The following is an 18,225-nucleotide window of genomic DNA, read 5'->3' on the forward strand; positions in this document are numbered from 1 at the left end:
TTTTGAGGATGTAACTGGTAGAATAGATAAGGGAGAACCAGTGGATGTGGTGTATTTGGACCCGCATAAGAGATTAGCGTGTAAAGTTAAGGCACATGGGATTGGGGGCAAGGTATTGACTTGGATAGAGAACTGGTTGGCAGACAGGAAGCAAAGAGTTGGAATAAATGGGTCTTTTTCTGAGTGTCAGGCAGTGACTAGTGGGGTACCGCAGGGATCGGTCCTAGGACCCCAGCTATTCACAATATATATTAATGATCTGGACGAGGGAACTAGATGTAATATCTCCAAGTTTGCAGACGACACAAAGCTGGGTGGGCGTGTGTGCTGTGAGGAGGATGCAGAGAAACTCCAGTATGATTTGGACAGCTTGGGTGATTGGGCAGATGCATGGCAGATGCAGTATAATGTGGATAAATACGAGGTTATCCACTTTGGTGGCAAAAACCGGAAGGCAGATTATTATCTGAATGGCAATAGATTGGGAGAAGGGGAAGTGCATCGAGACCTGGGTGTCCTTGTGCACCAGTCGCTGAAGGTAAGCATGCAGGTGCAGCAGGCGGTTAAGAAGGCAAATAGTATGTTGGCCTTCGTAGCGAGAGGGTTCGAGTACAGGAACAAGGATGTGTTGCTGCAGTTGTACAGGGCCTTGGTGAGACCACACCTTGAGTATTGTGTGCAGTTTTGGTCGCCTTATCTGAGGAAGGATGTTCTTGACATGAAGGGAGTGCAGCGAAGATTCACCAGACTGATACCTGGGATGGCAGGAATGACGTATGAGGAAAGATTGGGCCGATTGGGCTTATACTCGCTGGAGTTTAGAAGAATGAGAGGGGATCTCATTGAAACTTATAAAATTCTAACAGGACTAGACAGACTAGATGCAGGAAGGATGTTCCTGATGGTGGGGGAGTCCAGAACCAGGGGGTCACAGTCTAAGGATAAGGGGTAAGTCATTTAGGACAGAGATGAGGAGGAATTTCTTCACCCAGAGAGTGGTGAACCTGTGGAATTCTCTACCACAGAAGGCAGTTGAGGCCAATTCATTAAATATATTCAAGAAGGAGTTAGATATATTTCTTAAGGCTAAAGGGATCAAGGGATATGGGGAGAAGGTAGGGACAGGGTACTGAGTTTGGATGATCAGCCATGATCTCATTGAATGGCGGCGTAGGCTCGAGGGGCTGAATGGCCTACTCCTGCTCCTATCTTCTATGTTTCTATGTTTAATATGCATAGTAATGCCTTTGCTATCTCTTCCCTAGATTCTTTTAAAATGCATGGATGCAATCCATCCGGACCAGGGGCTTTATCCTTTTTGAGTTTGATTAATTTATTTAATATATCCCCTTTTTTTATTTTAAATGCACTTATCTCATTGCTAATGATGCCACTTTCCATATCCGCCATACCTGCTATGATGATACCACCTTCCATACCAGTGCTTCCGACGTGTCTTCCTTTTTCCTCAACCGAGGATTCCCCTCTAATGTGGTTGACACGGCCCTTGACCGTGTCCGTTCTATTTCCCGCACTTCTGCTCTCACCCCTTCCCCTCCCTCCCGGAACCACGATAGGGCTCCCCTTGTCCTCACCTTTCATCCCACCAGCCTCCACATTCAACAAATCATTCTCCGCCATTTCCACCACCTCCAGCATGATCCCACCACCAAACAAATCTTCCCCTTTCAGCATTCCGAAGGGACCACTCCCTCCGTGACACCCAGGTCCACTCCTCTATCACCCCCAACACCCCTCGCCCTTCCCCTTCGCCTGGCACCTTCACGTGCAAGCGCAGGAGATGCAACACCTGCCCTTTTACCTCCTCCCTTCCCACTGTCCAGGGCCCCAAATACTCCTGCCAGGTGAAACAGCAATTTACTTATACTTCTTACAATTTAATATACTGTCTTCGCTGCTCACAATGCGGGCTCCTCTACATTGGGGAGACCAAACGCAGATTGGGTGATCGCTTTGCGGAACGCCTCCGTTCAGTCCGCAAGGGTGACCCCAAGCTTCCAGTCGCCTGTCACTTTAATTCTCCGCTCCACTCCCACTCGGACCACTCCATCTCTTACACTGTTCCAATGAAGCTCCAGGAACAGCACCTCAGAGCGCCCGGAAGTTGCAGGCGGGGTTGTCCCGCCGGAAGTTGCGGAGAGGAGGCGGGGCTGTGCGGCCGGAAGTTGCGGAGAGGGGTGGGGCTGTGCGGCCGCGGGGCTGGGAAGGTGTCGGATGTTTACGGTGAACACGGCCGTTGTCGGCTCTTGGCATTGTTGCTTGCCGTGTCGCTCCCCGGCCTCGCATGACTTCCCCTGACACCAACGCCCCCGTCACGCTGCTCGCGCCTTTCCCGGCGAGTCTCAAGCGGTGAGTCTGTAGCCGGGCCGGGCTTTAACCGACCGGGGACAGTGCCTGAAATCGAGCACGCAGAGCCCGTCCGGCCCAGGCGGGGCTTCAAACACAGCCGCGTTTGTTGCGGCCTGGGTGGGCAGGCTTTGGTTTAAAACGGACGAGGTCTGAGCGTCTGAAGCGCAAGATTGTTTTACTTTCTTGTTGCGGAAACCTAGGAGTTTCCAGGCTGCTGGCAACTAGGCGCAGTCATGTCCGCGTTATTGCGGCGCCTGTTCAGTGAAAATTAGTAAACCCGGAAGACGTGGCGGCGTCTTTGCTTTCTCGACACGTAACGAGATGTGAAAAGGAGTCAAATTAATTAAGAAATAATGAGTTCAGTATTCCCCTTTTCAATGTGCGCAAGCTTGTGGTTATGCACAACAGATCTTGTCTAATCACAAACATCCCAAAGAGCACTCTTAAAAGACCTTCGTTACCAGAAAGAAAAAGCTTGTATTTTATACAGCACTTTTATCACTGCAGTGCAAAAAGTTGGTTGAGGTATAAATATTGGCCAGAGGTAAAAACGGCTCTTCAAATAGTGCCATGGGATCTTTTACGCCCACCTGAGGGGGAAGATGGGGGCCTTGGTTTAATGGCCTGGATTTTACGGGGCCTGTGACCGTCGTAAGTGCCCTGCAGGTTCCTGGTTACCGCATTTTATGCGCTTGTGCGAATTCCTGGAACTTGCAATCTGTCAAGTTTCTCCTTGACAGGTCGTACCCATCCGCTGGAAATGCACTTTTTTGCTGGCGCAGAGCTGGGCCATTTGTCCAACTACTGCCCAGCAAATACCCACCAAACCCTTACGCCTGGTAAATGCAGGTGGCCGCCTTTTACAAGCGTAATGGTTTAAATAAATGTTAAAGTATTTTTTTTAGTGACTTAAATATTCACTTCCATTTAAAATTAGTTAGGGTCAAGTTTGTCCAGTTAATGTTTAAATTTATTTTTCAAAATAAATTTTTATTTTAAATGTTTAATTAAATGGTATTTTAATTAATTTTGAACCTGTGATCATTTATTTTTATTTCAGTGATGTGAAATTGTATTTATTAGGTGATTTCTATTATGCTTATGGGGATAAGCATAATAGGAATCCCCCTTTGTCAATGGTTGGCCTGGCCCACGTGATCCCAGGGACGCTTGCGAACCGCATGAGCTGCTGGGATCCATGGGCTTTTACACAGGTGTATGCCTGCAGGCCCAGGACCGCAAGAGTCCGAAGCTGCGGAGTCATCAGGTAAGTACGGAGTTTTCTTGCTGTTCAGAGGCATACGCGGGCAGCAAGCCTCCAACCGTAATTTCCAGGCCATTGTCTCATCTGAAAGCTGGCACCTCCAACAGCACAGCTCTCCCTCGATGCTGCACTGAAGTGCCAGCCTAGATTATGTATTCAAGACCCTGGAGTGGGACCTTCTAACTCCGATGCAAGTGCGCTACCTCTAAAATAATGCCGAATTAAAATTTAAGTACCTAAGCAAGTGAATATTCCCCCTTCACCTAATCATTATTGTTTATACTGGGATGGCTAGAATAGTAGTATTTGTCCAAAACACATCCAAATAGTCCTAAACAGCGATGTTTCAATTAGTAGGATGCAAACAATGTGTGTTGCATGAGTTTTAAACAATGTTGACTGAAAGCTTTGGTCTGTGTCCACTTTACAAAAATAATTTGATTTCAAGTCAGTGGGTCATTGAGATTTTGGTATGTTTTTCTTCCAAACGCTTTTTGATGAAGGCAGTGGTCTTGGCAAAACTTGCACTGAAGATTCCTGCAAACAAATTTCTTTCATATTTATAGTCATTATTAGGCTCTCACATTTAATTCCCACCGGTAAGCGTGGGAAGGAATGAAGGACTGCTGAAAAAATAAAATTTAAAACATAACATGGTTGTGAGAAATGAGAGGTTTTAAACAAACACTCTCCTCGTTTCCCTGCCCCTTCACTGGTTCTCTTATCCTTTCTGATGCTCTTATTGTTTACTTTTTCCTGCTTGTTTTGGGAATCTTTGAAGTTGAATTCATTGCAAAGCTGTGTTCTGATGTCATAGAAACATAGAAGATAGGAGCAGGAGTAGGCCCTTCGAGCCTGCTCCGCCATTCAATGAGATCATGGCGGATCATCCAAATTCAGTACCCTGTCCCTGCCTTCTCCCCATATCCCTTGATTCCTTTAGCCTTAAGAAATATATCCAACTCTTTCTTGAATATATTCAATGAACTGGCCTCCACCACCCTCTGGCAGAGAATTCCACAGGTTCACCACTCTCTGGGTGAAGAAATTCCTCCTCATTTCAGCCCTAAATGGCTTACTCCTTAGACTATGACCCCTGGTTCTGGACTCCCCGGCCATCAGAAACATCCTTCCTGCACCTAGTCTGTCCAGGCCTGACAGAATTTTATAGGTTTCGATGCGATCCCCTCTCAATCTTCTAAACTCCAGTGAGTATATGTTATCATAAGTACAGACAAAAAAAGCATGGTCTCGCTTACTGTTATTGGTCCACCATGAATTAAGGTGCTGTAACCTCTAGTGATGGCTATCTTTTCTAAAGCACAGAATTAGTAGTTCTGCAGTTGTCAAAACTAAATGTTTTAATTGGTGAGGTGAGTCAGCTGTTCATTTGAAGAGGATTTGTGAGCAGAACACTTGTCTAGCCCACAATTACAAGGAACAGAAATGTTCAGGAAAGAAATTATGTAAAATTGTCTTGTGGGATGAACAATTTGTTTCCAATAAATTTGTTAGTTGGTTATCTGATTTGCAGGAGATTTCAGTTGTACCTGCCATTGAAGTTTATTTAACAGCTTATGACCTTTTTAGTTGATTTATAAAACATGTTTTTCTTAAAATACTGGTTAGAATTTGTAAAATGTCTTCTTGTGGATGAGGGGAAAGGGTTGAAGGGATATGAGAAATATGATTAGAACTATTTTACTAGTGTGGAGGGTAAATGCCAACATGGACTGGTTGGCCTGAAGGGCCTGTTTCCGTGTTGTCATTTCTGTTTCTTATTGGTTGATTACTTTAACCAATGACGGGTGTCATCACCATTAACAAGGAAGCAAGTGCCCCCAAAACTGTAACTTAAACCAAAACTTTTAATGTAAACTGAACAAATCAAATTAAAATCTGGTTCGGGGGTTGTTGTCATTTCTAGGTATTTCTGTTAATTGAAAAGCTAATAGACCAGAAGCCAGAATCAGATAAATTTAAAGGTGTAGAGTACTTCCCTCCACCCTTTATAGAAATGTTTTGAGTCTTGTATGTTAGATTCTTCACCTTTTATATACAATATGAAATCTATGGAACAATAATCCAGTTTCAATAGGAAGTCTAATTCAGCAGTACACAAATGCAAAAAAAAAACTTTAGATTTCCTTTTAGGCACAATTTTCTAGACCCTTACTATTGATGCTGCAACACCAGAAACTAGATGATGTGCGCAGGTGGTTGAGGATGACAACTTTTTTCCCTCTTTCTCGCTTTGAGAAATAATCTAAGGTCTTTATTTGAAACCTCTCTGCACAGCTGAGTTCGGCATCTAACTCATGGGTAGACACCAGTGTTCCACATTGCTGTGCAACAGGATTTACCTTCCTTTATATTGTGCTGATCAAAATGGTGGTAATTATTGCCTGTGCTATTCAGCTTCAGAGTTTTCTAGATAGAGCATTTGCATTGATTATTAAAGTTTGATATTTTGCAATCAATTTTCAGGTAAATGCCTGTAACTCTTATTTTCTTATTTCCTTATGTGGGGTACTCTTCTGCAAATATTGACACACTTGTGGTCCATTTGTCCCAACTTCTGCAAAGTAAACAGTGCTATTATTTTTAATTAGTATATGGCAACAGAAATAACAATCTTAATAATTGAACCAATACAAAATATATAGAAATCTGATGGCCTCTTGGATCCCAGTGTGAAACCTAGGCTCTAACTTGCATAATTGCAGCTAGGCTTAATGCAACTTGAGAAATTTGATTTTAATTATAATATATAAACCTAATATTAATTAGTAGTGAACCGTTGTCTGTGTACTGAAGTCAGAGAATACTTGTTTACATGAAAAGTTAGCCCACAAGTAGATGTTCGGAAACCTTAATATATTTCCACTGAAGTTGAGACTTTAACATTGATCTACATCACTTTTTTTATTTCTTGTAGGAAGCGAGAAGCTGCCAAGCAATTGATTGAAAGTTACTACTGTCAGTTAACAAAAGGCTGTGGAAATGAGGTCTGTGCCAATGAGAACTGTGCTTCCTGCCCAGGTTTCAAGCAGTTGGACAATAATCGAGCTGCAGCCAGAGCTCTGGAGTTGTATCGGACCAGGGCAGAGCTATGCGCAGCTTGGCCCACTAAGAAGCCAAGATCTTTGCTTTCCCAAAATGTTTCACATGACGAGTACAAGCATAAAAACTACAAGGCTGTTGAGGGTGACTTTGATGTGATCTGTAGTAAGAAACAGCAACAGGACAACTTTCAAAGTAAGGCCCTGTTTTTACTTGTAGGGTAAATATTAATTGACAAAGTTGTGGGTTTTTAACTTTAGTTACTGTATTGCTTATTTTAAAGCATTGCTATTCAATGAGATAATCAAATACTAAATCAAAATTAGTTTTAAATGTACTCTTGTTTGTCTCTCCGAAGAACTCATTGAGGCAACCGTTGCTGCTTCTTTATGAGCAGCAACTCCAACTGCACCATCCTCCTCTCTTTCTGACATTACCACCCACCGTGCCTGCTGGGTGCTAACGTCGCTATTCTCCTCCCCCTGACCTTGCTGACTTGCATTGGCTCCTGGTTCCCCCAACATCTTAAATTTAAAATTCCCATCCTCATGTTTAAATCCCTTCATGCCCTTGCCTGTCCCTATCTCTGTAATCTGCTCCAACCTTAACAACCCCCTTCTCCATTCCTCAGACTCTGGCCTTTTGTGCATTCTCCTTTCCGTCACTCCACTATTGGAAGCTGTGTATTCATAAGAAATCGGAGCCAGGAGTAGGCCATATGGCCCCTTGAGCCTGCTCCACCATTCAATAAGATCATGGCTAATCATTAAGCCTAGCTGCAATATTCAGCCAATTAGAGCCCACACCTTCCCCCTCAAACCCCCTCCACCTCTCTATTGCTTTCTTAAAATCCAGTTCTTTGACTAAGCTTTAGGCCACCACTTCTTTGTCCCAGCGTGCAATTTTGCCAGACTATGCCTTTGTGAAGCATCTTGGGATGTTTTTCTATGTTACAGACACTATATACATGCAAGTTGTTGTTGTCATTTTGTTATAAGACAGGTATGAGTTTAATTATCTAAGACGTTGATACTCCATCACTATTATTTTGGCCAAGAGCTGGTTCATAGTTAGTATCCAGGGATAATTCTAGCTCCTTTGCATTTAAAAAGATTTTTTCAAAGTGTAATGCTATTGCTACAGCTGCTGGGTAACCAACATCATTGTGTTGTTTTGGTAGTATTTGTCTGCAGCATTGTTACTCCATGAGATGACAAAATACCAAATCTACTTGTTTTTCCCATGGTTAGGTTATTGTAGAATTTCATATGTGGTAATGTTTCCTTCAAAAATGTTTTTGTAAGAAACTAATCAAATTTCGGGGCAAAAACTTTCATCTTTTAACTTTGGCAGGAATTAAGTGCAAGAGCACAGTAGAGGCATTGTAATTGAGGAATGGTTAGTCAGAACTCTTAATTGTAAACTTAAAAGCACATTTTCATAAGACATTTTCTAAAAAAAATTCATATGATTAACTAATTCTATAATATTGCTGAAAATACATTTTTGACCTCCATTCCTGAGTGCTGTTGAAATGTTTATGCAGTAGATGTTCTGAACTCTGGAGAAGTCCTTGAAATAAACTTTTCCAAACAGGTTGGTTTCTTTTTTACATTCTACCACATGGAGCATTTCTGGAAGTAAGTACACTTGGAAGTTCCTGCACCCGGAGTGTCTTTTCTTTCAAACTGAACTTGTCACTTCATCTGTTCATGTGCTCCCTGGAGAGGGGTTGAAGCAATGGATTCTTTTGCATGATTTACTGGCTTTAAATTTAAATTTACAGGTGGTAGTTGCATTGTGTAATGCTTCATATGTTTTGTAGCTCGCCCAGGTTTTGTGCTTATGCCTATTGCTGTATCCCCAGTTTTTAAGTTAGCTTCCAAAGTAGCGCTCCTGATGACCTTGATTTGATTTAATTGCCTGGCATTATTAGGAAAAAAAATGAATTAAAAAAAAAAAATATTGTAAAAGGTACTATGAGTCTATTTCAAATTTCACAGCACCAAGATTAACCAAAAGGGCATTCTTTATAAAGCTATGTTTGCAAATTTTCATTTGTCATTTTTTTTAGGTTTGGAGCTCAGTGAACTGAGACGCTAAGTGTTTTTTGCTCCATCGTATGGCCAATGGTAACTCTTACTTACTGACTGGCCTAGTCTGACAACAGCTTTTGGTAATAGTGGGATATGTCTAGAAATTGAATTAGCTTGATTACAAAGTAGAACAACTTGTTCGTTTTGGTGCAAATTTGTAATGTTATTTATCTTGATGGGTGGGGAAGAGAAAGTTGTTTCAATTATGTGCCTTATTGTCTGAATAACTGACTTTCTATTGCTAGACATAAACTACCTTACAGAAGAAAAAGTGGATGAAATTCTAAGTGTATGCAATGAAACCGGAGACTTCTCACCACTGGTGCGTGTTATCGGCCGGATATTCTCCAGTGCGGAAACGCTGGTTAAGAGCTTTAGGAAACCTGAGATGCAGAGAAATTGCTTGAACTGTCTACCAGAAACTACTCTGGGTAATTTGGAAAAAGGTGCTGAAATGCTAGCAGTAGCTGGATGTGATCATTCAGCACCTTGCTGCTCTCAACAGAAACCTTGTGATTGCCCTGGGCAATCATTTAAGCCCGAAGGATTAACTGTTGATGTCAAATCTGTTCGGGAGGTCTACAAAAAACTACTGGAACATAACCGGATAGAAACTGCACTGATTAATGCGTTGATGTATCTATCACCTGATATGGAATGTGAATTAAGTTATCACAATGCATACACCAGAGATTCAAACTACCTAAACCTGTTCATAATCGTCATGGAAAATCACAACCTACACAGTCCTGAGTATCTGGAAGGAGCCTTACCAATGTTCTGCAAAGCAATGTGCAAGCTTCCTTTGTCAGCACAAGCCAAATTGATCCATCTGTGGTCAACATACAGCTCCAGTGATATCCGCAGAATGCTTGAGGTCTTTCAGCAGCTTATCACATACAAAGTTATAAGCAATGATTATAGTTGTCGAAATTTGGTAAATGAAGATGATATTGTAGTTGCAGCAGCCAAATGTCTAAAATTGGTGTACTATGCAAATTTGCTGGGCGGCATGTTGACCATAGAGAATGACGATGAAGATTCCTCACAAGAAGCCAGTGAAGGGAATTTGCATCAGAACCTTTTGCTCGAGGACACCCGTTACAAGAAGGGTCCCCGGGTGGACCCCTTGGAGAAAGAGCTTAATTTTAGGGCTATTGACTGCTGTCGACCAGTGATAACTTATGAGGAATTTGTTAACGAATCATTAAATAATGTTCTTGCAATGGATAAAGACTACATATTTTTTAAAGTAGACAGTGAGAAGAAGTTTTCTTTCTTGACCTGTCCATTCCTTCTTACCCCCTATACTAAAAGCCAAGGCCTCTATTATGACAACAGAATTCGAATGTTCAGTGAACGACGTATAACTGTGCTGTACAACTTGGTACAAGGACAGCAAGTTCAACCTTATCTACGACTGAAAGTAAGACGTGATCATATCATTGATGATGCTCTTGTACGGGTATGTACCAATATTTTTCTTGTTGAGATCTTCTGTATTATTCTGTGAATCATTCTTTTAGGTGCAATGGATAATAGGTTTAGCTTAGAATGCTCAACAGGTGTTAAACTGTTACACAGTCGGGTTTTTTTCAATGAAACTCGTGCGGGTTTTTTTCAATGAAACTCGTGCTTTTATTGTTATTCCTTCTATTCTTCGGGCCAGTATCATCAATTATAATTTTGGTTAGTGATGAAAAAGCAGAGTTCCTAACCATAATTTTCAAAAATTATCTATAGCAGTTTCTCCAGAGAGCTAAAGGATGGTGCAAGTTATATTCTTGTTCATAGAGGACAGGCATAAGCCAGATAACGATAGCCTCGTTAGCTTTATGCCAGTAGTAGGAAAATTGCTAAGAAATCATAAGGGGCAACAGTGAGCACTTAGAAAAGTATTTACTAATCAGGGATATCAACATGGATTTTTCAAGGACAGGTCCTGTCTGGCTAATTTCATGCAATTTTCTGTGGAAATTAGAGTGTATAGATAGACAAAGGGAATGCAGTGACTGTGGTAGATATGAGCTTTGAAAAAGCCTTTGATGAGTATTACATAAACTTGTCAAGATTAAGGCCCATGATTTTAATGGTAGAGGGGTGGCTGAAAGATAGAAAATAGAAGTGGATGGCTGTTTCTCAGATTGATGAGATGTTGTTGGTGCTGTGCCCCAGGGATCTGGGCACAGACCACTCTTCCCCATATACATAAACAAACAATTTAGACATGGATATAGGTAATCTCAAAATTTGCTGGTAATTCTGAATTAGAACCCAGCAAACAGTGAGAAAGATATGGGAGACTGCAGAAGAAGTGGACAGGTATGTACAAATGCAGTTCAACATTGGTAAAAGTGAAGTATCACATTTGGAGAAAAAAATCAGATTGGAAATATACCCTGAATGGTAAACATAGAAACACAGAAGATAGGAGCAGGAGTAGGCCATTCGGCCCCTCGAGCCTGCTCCGCCATTCAATGAGATCATGGCTGATCATCCAAATTCAGTACCCTGTCCCTGCCTTCTCCCCATATCCCTTGATCCCTTTAGCCTTAAGAAATATATCCAACTCTTTCTTGAATATATTTCATGAACTGGCCTCCACCGCCCTCTGTGGCAGAGAATTCCACAGGTTCACCACTCTCTGGGTGAAGAAATTCCTCCTCATTTCAGTCCTAAATGTCCTACCCCTTATCCTTAGACTATGACCCCTGGTTCTGGACTCCCTAGCCATTAGAAAGATCCTTCCTGCATCTAGTCTGTCCAGGCCTGACAGAATTTTATAGGTTTCGATGAGATCACACCTCAATCTTCTAAACTCCAGTGAGTATAAGCCCAATCGACACAATCTCTCCTCATAGGTCATTCCTGCCATCCCAGGTATCAGCCTGGTGAATCTTCGCTGCACTCCTTCCATGGCAAGAACGTCCTTCCTCAGGTAAGGCGACCAAAACTGCACACAATACTCAAGGTACGGTCTCACCAAGGCCTTGTACAACTGTAGCAAGACATCCTTGTTCCTGTTCTCGAACCCTCTTGCTACGAAGGCCAACATACCATTTGCCTTCTTAACCGCCTGCTGCACCTGCATGCTTACCTTCAGCGACTGGTGCACAAGAACACCCAGGTCTCTGCACTTCCCCTTCTCCCAATCTATTGCCATTCAAATAATAATCTGCCTTCCTGTTTTTGCCACCAAAGTGGATAACCTCACATTTATCCACATTATAGTGCGTTTGCCATGTTTCTGCCCAATCACCCAACCTGTCCAAATCGTACTGGAGTTTCACAACATCCTCCTCAGAGCATATCCTCCCACCCAGCTTTGTGCCATCTGCAAATTTGGAGACATTACATCCAATTCCCTCGTCCAGATCATTAATATATATTGTGAACAGCTGGGGTCCTAGGACCGGTCCTTGCGGTACCCCACTAGTCACTGCCTGCCACTCAGAAAATGACCCGTTTATTCCAACTCTTTGCTTTCTGTCCACCAACCAGTTCTCTATCCAAGTCAATACCATGCCCCAATCCCATGTGCCTTAATTTTGCACGCTAATCTCTTATGTGGGACCTTATCAAAAGTAAAATTCTCAATGGAGCAGAGGACTGAATGAGTTAGGGCTGCTTATACACAAATCTTTAAAACAGGATTGCAGGTTAAAAAAGGCAGATGGGATTCTGGTTTTATATGTAGGGACATTGAGTACAAAAGCAAGATGATACTGAATCTATACAAGACATCGGGATTTTAGGATATTGAAACAAAGAAAGTCTGCTTTTACTGCGGTGTTGCCAGAGATAAAGATATACCTAGTCTGAAAAACTAAGGCCATATTTAACACAAAAGGTTAAGAGGATAGCAAAATACTGCGGATGCTGGAAATCCAAAATAACAGAAAACTCTGGAAAAACTCAACAGGCCAGGCAAAATCCGCGGAGAGAGAAATAAAGTCAATGTTTCGGGTCAAAACCCTTCTACTCTTCGATTTTTAAAAAATAGTTTTTTTTACCATGCCATTCCTGAGGTGTTCCTGGCATCTGCCTAATGTTTAAACCTGCATTTATCAGTTATTTAATTACCAGCTTTGGGGAGGGATGGAGAGGTGAAGGGGGAAATACGGTCCCAGCGGATTGGAAGGTCGTAAATGTGACGCTGCTATTCAAGAAAGGAGGTAGATAAACGGGAACCAGTGGATCGAGTATATTTGGATTTCCAAAAGGCATTTGATAAGGTGCCACATAATAAAAGGTTATTACACAAAATTAGGGCTCATGGGGTTGGGGTAATATAGTAGCATGGATAGAGGATTGGTAAACAGAGAGTAGGGATAAACTGATCTATTTGAGGTGGGCAGGCTGTAACTAGTGGTGTGCTGCAAGGATCAGTGTTGGGGCTTCAGCTATTTATAATCTATATTAATGACCTAGATGAAGGGACCAAGTGTAATTTATCCAAGATTGCTGACGATTCAAATATGGTGAGACACTAAGCTGTGAGGAGAACACAAAGTCTGCAAATGAATATAGATAGACTAAGTGAGTGGGCAGTAAGGTGGCAGATGCAGTATAATGTAGGGGAAATGTGAGGTTATTCACTTTGGTAGGAAGAATAGAAAAACCATTTTTTAAATGGTGAGAAACTTTCAAATGTTGATGTTCAGAGAGATTTGGGTGTCCTCGTGCAAGAAACACAAAGCTAGCATGCAGGTATAGCTAGCAGTAAGGAAGGCAAATGGCATGTTGGCCTTTATTGCAAGGGGGTTGGAGTATAAGAGTAAGGAAGTCTTGCTATAATTGTACTGGACCTTGGTGAGACCACACCTGGAGTACTGTGCACAGTTTTGGTCTCCTTAACTAAGGAAGGATATATTTGCCTCGGAGGTGGTGCAACAAAGTTTCACTAGATTGATTCCTGGGATGCGAGGGCTGTCCTATGAGAGATTGTGTAGAATGGGCTTATACGCTCTGGAATTTAGAAGGAGAGGTGATCTCATTGAAACATACAAGATTCTGAAGGGGATTGACAGGGTAGAAGCTGAGAGGTTGTTTCCCCTGGCTGGAGTGTCTAGAGCTAGGGGGCATAGTCTCAGGATAAGGGGTCGGCCATTTAACGACCGAGATGAGGAGGAATTTCTGCACTCGGGGATGTGAATCTTTGGAATTCTCTGCCCCAGAGGGCTGTGGATATTAGCTCTGATGATGTGGAATCTGTATGGGTAGAATTGAGAAATACTATGGGGGGGAAAAAAACATTAGTGGGGATGGTATATAGACCTCCAAACAGTAAGGCGGAGGTTGGGGATGGCATTAAAAGGGAAATTAAAGAAGCGTGCAATAAGGGCACAGCAGTCATCATGGGTGACTTTAATCTACATATAGATTGGGCCAACCAAATTAGCAACAATATTGTGGAGGAGGAATTCCTGGAGTGTTTACGGGATGGTTTCCTGGACCAATATGTCGAGGAACCAACCAGAGATCAGGCCATCTTAGACTGGGTATTATGTAACGAGAAAGGATTAATTAGCAATCTTGTTGTACGAGGCCCCTTGGGTCGGAGCGATCATAATATGATCGACTTCTTCATTAAGATGGAGAATGAAGTAGTTGACTCAGAGACTAGGGTTCTCAATTTAAATAAAGGAAACTACGATGGTCTGAGGAGCGAGTTGGGTAGGATTGATTGGGGAATGGCACTCAAAGGGTTGACGGTGGATAGGCAATGGCAAACATTCAAAGACCTCGTGGATGAACTACAGAATTTGTTCATCCCAGTTTGGCATAAAAATAAAACAAAAAAGGTGACTCAACCGTGGCTAACAAGGTAAATTAGGGATAGCATAAGATCCAAGGAGAGGACATATAAATTGGCCAGAAAAAGCAATAATCCTGAGGATTGGGAGCAGTTTAGGATTCAACAAAGGAGGACAAAGGGATTAATTAAGAAAGGGAAAATAGAATGAGAGTAAGCTTGCAGGGAACATAAAAACTGACTGTAAAAGCTTTTATAGATATGTGAAGAGAAAAAGGTTGGTGAAGTCAAGCGTAGGTCCCTTGCAGTCAGAACCAGGGGAATTTATAATGGGGAACAAAGAAATGGCTGACCAACTAAATACATATATTTTGGTTCTCTCTTCACAAAGGAGGACACAAATAACCTCCCAGAAATACCGGGGAACATAGGGTCTGATGAAAGGGTGGAACTGAAAGAAATCAGTATTTGTAGGGAAATGGTGTTAGGAAAATTGATGGGACTGAAGGCCGATAAATCCCCAGGGCCTGATAATCTACATCCCAGGGTACTTAAGGAAGTGGCCCTAGAAATAGTCGATGCATTGCTGGTCATCTTCCAGAACTCGATAGACTCTGGAACAGTACCCATGGATTGGAGGGTAGCTAATGTTACCCCACTACTCCAAAAAAAAAAAAAGGTGGTAGAGAAAAAGCGGGGAATTATAGACCGGTAAGCCTGACATCGGTAGTGGGGAAAATGCTAGAGTCCATTATAAAAGATGTAATAGCAGAGCACTTGGAAAGCAGTGACAGGATCAGACAAAGTCAACATGGATTTACAAAAGGTAAATCATGCTTTACTAATCTACTGGAATTTTTTGAGGATGTAACTGGTAAAATAGATAAGGGAGAACCAGTGGATGTGGTGTATTTGGATTTTCAGAAGGCTTTCGATAAGGTCCTGCACAAGAGATTAGCGTGCAAAATTAAGGCACATGGGATTGGGGGCACGGTATTGACTTGGATAGAGAACTGGTTGGCGGACAGAAAGCAAAGAGTTGGAATAAACGGGTCGTTTTCAGAGTGGCAGGCAGTGACTAGTGGGGTACCGCAAGGACCGGTCCCAGGACCCCAGCTGTTCACAATATATATTAATGATCTGGACGAGGGAATTGGATGTAATATCTCCAAATTTGCAGACGACACAAAGCTGGGTGGGAGGGTATGCTGTGAGGAGGATGTCGTGAAACTCCAGTACGATTTGGACAGTTTGGGTGATTGGGCAGAAACATGGCAAACGCACTATAATGTGGATAAATGTGAGGTTATCCACTTTGGTGGCAAAAACAGGAAGGCAGATTATTATTTGAATGGCAATAGATTGGGAGAAGGGGAAGTGCAGAGAGACCTGGGTGTTCTTGTGCACCAGTCGCTGAAGGTAAGCATGCAGGTACAGCAGGCGGTTAAGAAGGCAAATGGTATGTTGGCCTTCGTAGCAAGAGGGTTCGAGTACAGGAACAAGGATGTCTTGCTACAGTTGTACAGGGCCTTGGTGAGACCGCACCTTGAATATTGTGTGCAGTTTTGGTCGCCTTACCTGAGGAAGGACGTTCTTGCCATGGAAGGAGTACAGCGAAGATTCACCAGGCTGATACCTGGGATGGCAGGAATGACTTATGAGGAGAGATTGTGTCGATTGGGCTTATACTCACTGGAGTTTAGAAGATTGAGAGGGGATCTCATCGAAACATATAAAATTCTGTCAGGCCTGGACAGACAAGATGCAGGAAGGATGTTTATGATGGCCGGGGAGTCCAGAACCAGGGGTCATAGTCTAAGGATAAGGGGTAAGCCATTTAGGACTGAAATGAGGAGGAATTTCTTCACCCAGAGAGTGGTGAACCTGTGGAATTCTCTGCCACAGAGGGCGGTGGAGGCCAGTTCATTAAATATATTCAAGAAAGAGTTGGAGATATTTCTTAAGGCTAAAGGGATATGGGGAGAAGGCGGGGACAGGGTACTGAGTTTGGATGATCAGCCATGATCTCATTGAATGGCGGAGCAGGCTCGAGGGGCCGAATGGCCTACTCCTGCTCCTATCTTCTATGTTTCTATGAGCCTTTGAGTATATTTAAGGTTGAGATATAGATTTTTGGACTTGGGGAATCAGTGGATATGGAGATCCGTGACAACTGCAGATATGAGTGCTGCAGATTCTGAAACCTTACACTGAGATTGGCCTTGCCAACTAAAATAGTTATGTGACCAGGGTTTTCTGCTGGCCATGCTTTTCCTCCACATCAAAATGAGTGGGGAAAAATTGCAGGCTGGTGCTTGCACAGACAGAACCCCCGGTCAATGTGTTAATATTGGAAAAGGGATTGGATTGGGGAGGTCACTGCATGTTACAACTTTGATATCTTTAGGCATGTGTGATGTAATTCTCTGTATTGAACTGAATTATCTTTTAAATAGGATTCTAATTTATACACAAACTAGATTCTAACTTATACAGAAACTTTTCAATTGGAAGCTTTGAATTTTTCGGTCCTTTATTTGCTGTTGTTTGCTTCCATGGTGGGCAGTGACGGGCATAAAAGTAAAAATGTTGCCTTTTCAGTTTCATAAGTATTCATAGTTTCTTCCATTTTGCTTTCTCCACCATGGATCCATCAGTTAACGCAAAGGATTTCAGAACCTTAAATGTATATATGGCCCATCATGACTTCTACCTCTTCTTATGATTTGCTGACTGTTTACGCATGGCCAGTGATCCAAAGAACCAAAAATAAAAGATTAAATGCTAAAAGAATGTATCTGTATTGTACAAGGCAATTGAGGATAACAGTTTCAAAGGATTGTCTATAGTCTTCACACTGATCTTTAGTTTATTGAACAATGGACCATCCATTATTAGCTGTGAACTATATGACATTTGCTGTTTCCCATATAGTAACCATATGAGCTTCATTTTAAGCCTGAATGTTACCATAACGTTGTGCTTATCGCAAGCCGCTGGTGTTGTACCCACTGTAAAGGAAGTGACTTCCATCCTTTTTTTAAATGGTAACTGCAGACTGGAACAGAATGCTAGGGCATAGTTGGGACTTTTGTCCCTAAGATTCTTGCAGTACCTTGAGCATGGTCTTTTGACATGTTGCCTTTGAGTGCATTGACCAAGTTTCTTGTTTAGAATACCTTTGTTTGTGTTTTTCAGTTGGAAATGATTGCCACGGAAAATCCTTCAGATTTGAAAAAGCAGCTTTATGTGGAGTTCGAGGGGGAACAAGGAGTGGATGAAGGCGGAGTTTCCAAGGAGTTCTTTCAGCTGGTTGTCGAGGAGATTTTTAATCCAGATATAGGTATTTCTTCAACCTCAGTACATCATTGAAATAGTTAATCTGTGACTGCAGATTCTCCCTGCCCCCTCAGTCAGTTGAAATGTTTAAAGAAATTTCCTGCCCTTTTTAGTGGTAACAAAGACTGAGAAGTTTCCCTAGTCTGTGATATTTGCTTCATTCTTAGTAAACATAACCCAAAAGAGCAGATATGGTGTTGGCTGCTTGGTTAAACATGTGAAGTAAGGAAATGCCATTTGAAACTCAAGTGGTGGTCCTGTAGAAAGAGTTGGCGGTTTCGTTGTTTGAGCTTTACCAAACTTGCCATCATCATTGATCTACAGTGTAAATAATAAAC

General features: G+C 42.2%; 1 protein-coding gene across 2 annotated transcripts in view; it reads left to right on the forward strand.

Moving 5' to 3' along the window:
• The first annotated feature begins 2,168 nt into the window (after positions 1 to 2,168).
• Positions 2,169 to 18,225, forward strand: part of LOC147123248 (ubiquitin-protein ligase E3A-like) — a 51,531-nt gene continuing 35,474 nt past the window's right edge. The window contains exons 1-4 of one of the 2 annotated variants that reach the window (XM_085969788.1): positions 2,169 to 2,370; positions 6,573 to 6,892; positions 9,039 to 10,258; positions 17,747 to 17,891. In XM_085969788.1, coding sequence (XP_085825914.1) covers positions 2,306 to 2,370; positions 6,573 to 6,892; positions 9,039 to 10,258; positions 17,747 to 17,891 — 1,750 coding nt within the window. In that variant the 5' untranslated portion in view covers positions 2,169 to 2,305. The remainder of the gene's footprint in view (positions 2,371 to 6,572; positions 6,893 to 9,038; positions 10,259 to 17,746; positions 17,892 to 18,225) is intronic. The other variant, XM_085969778.1, reaches the window with a different exon arrangement.

This window comes from Somniosus microcephalus, chromosome 2 (genome assembly GCF_052327205.1).
Source record: "Somniosus microcephalus isolate GS21.2 chromosome 2, FLI_Smic_1.0, whole genome shotgun sequence".
In the NCBI taxonomy this organism is placed as follows: Eukaryota; Metazoa; Chordata; class Chondrichthyes; order Squaliformes; family Somniosidae; genus Somniosus; species Somniosus microcephalus.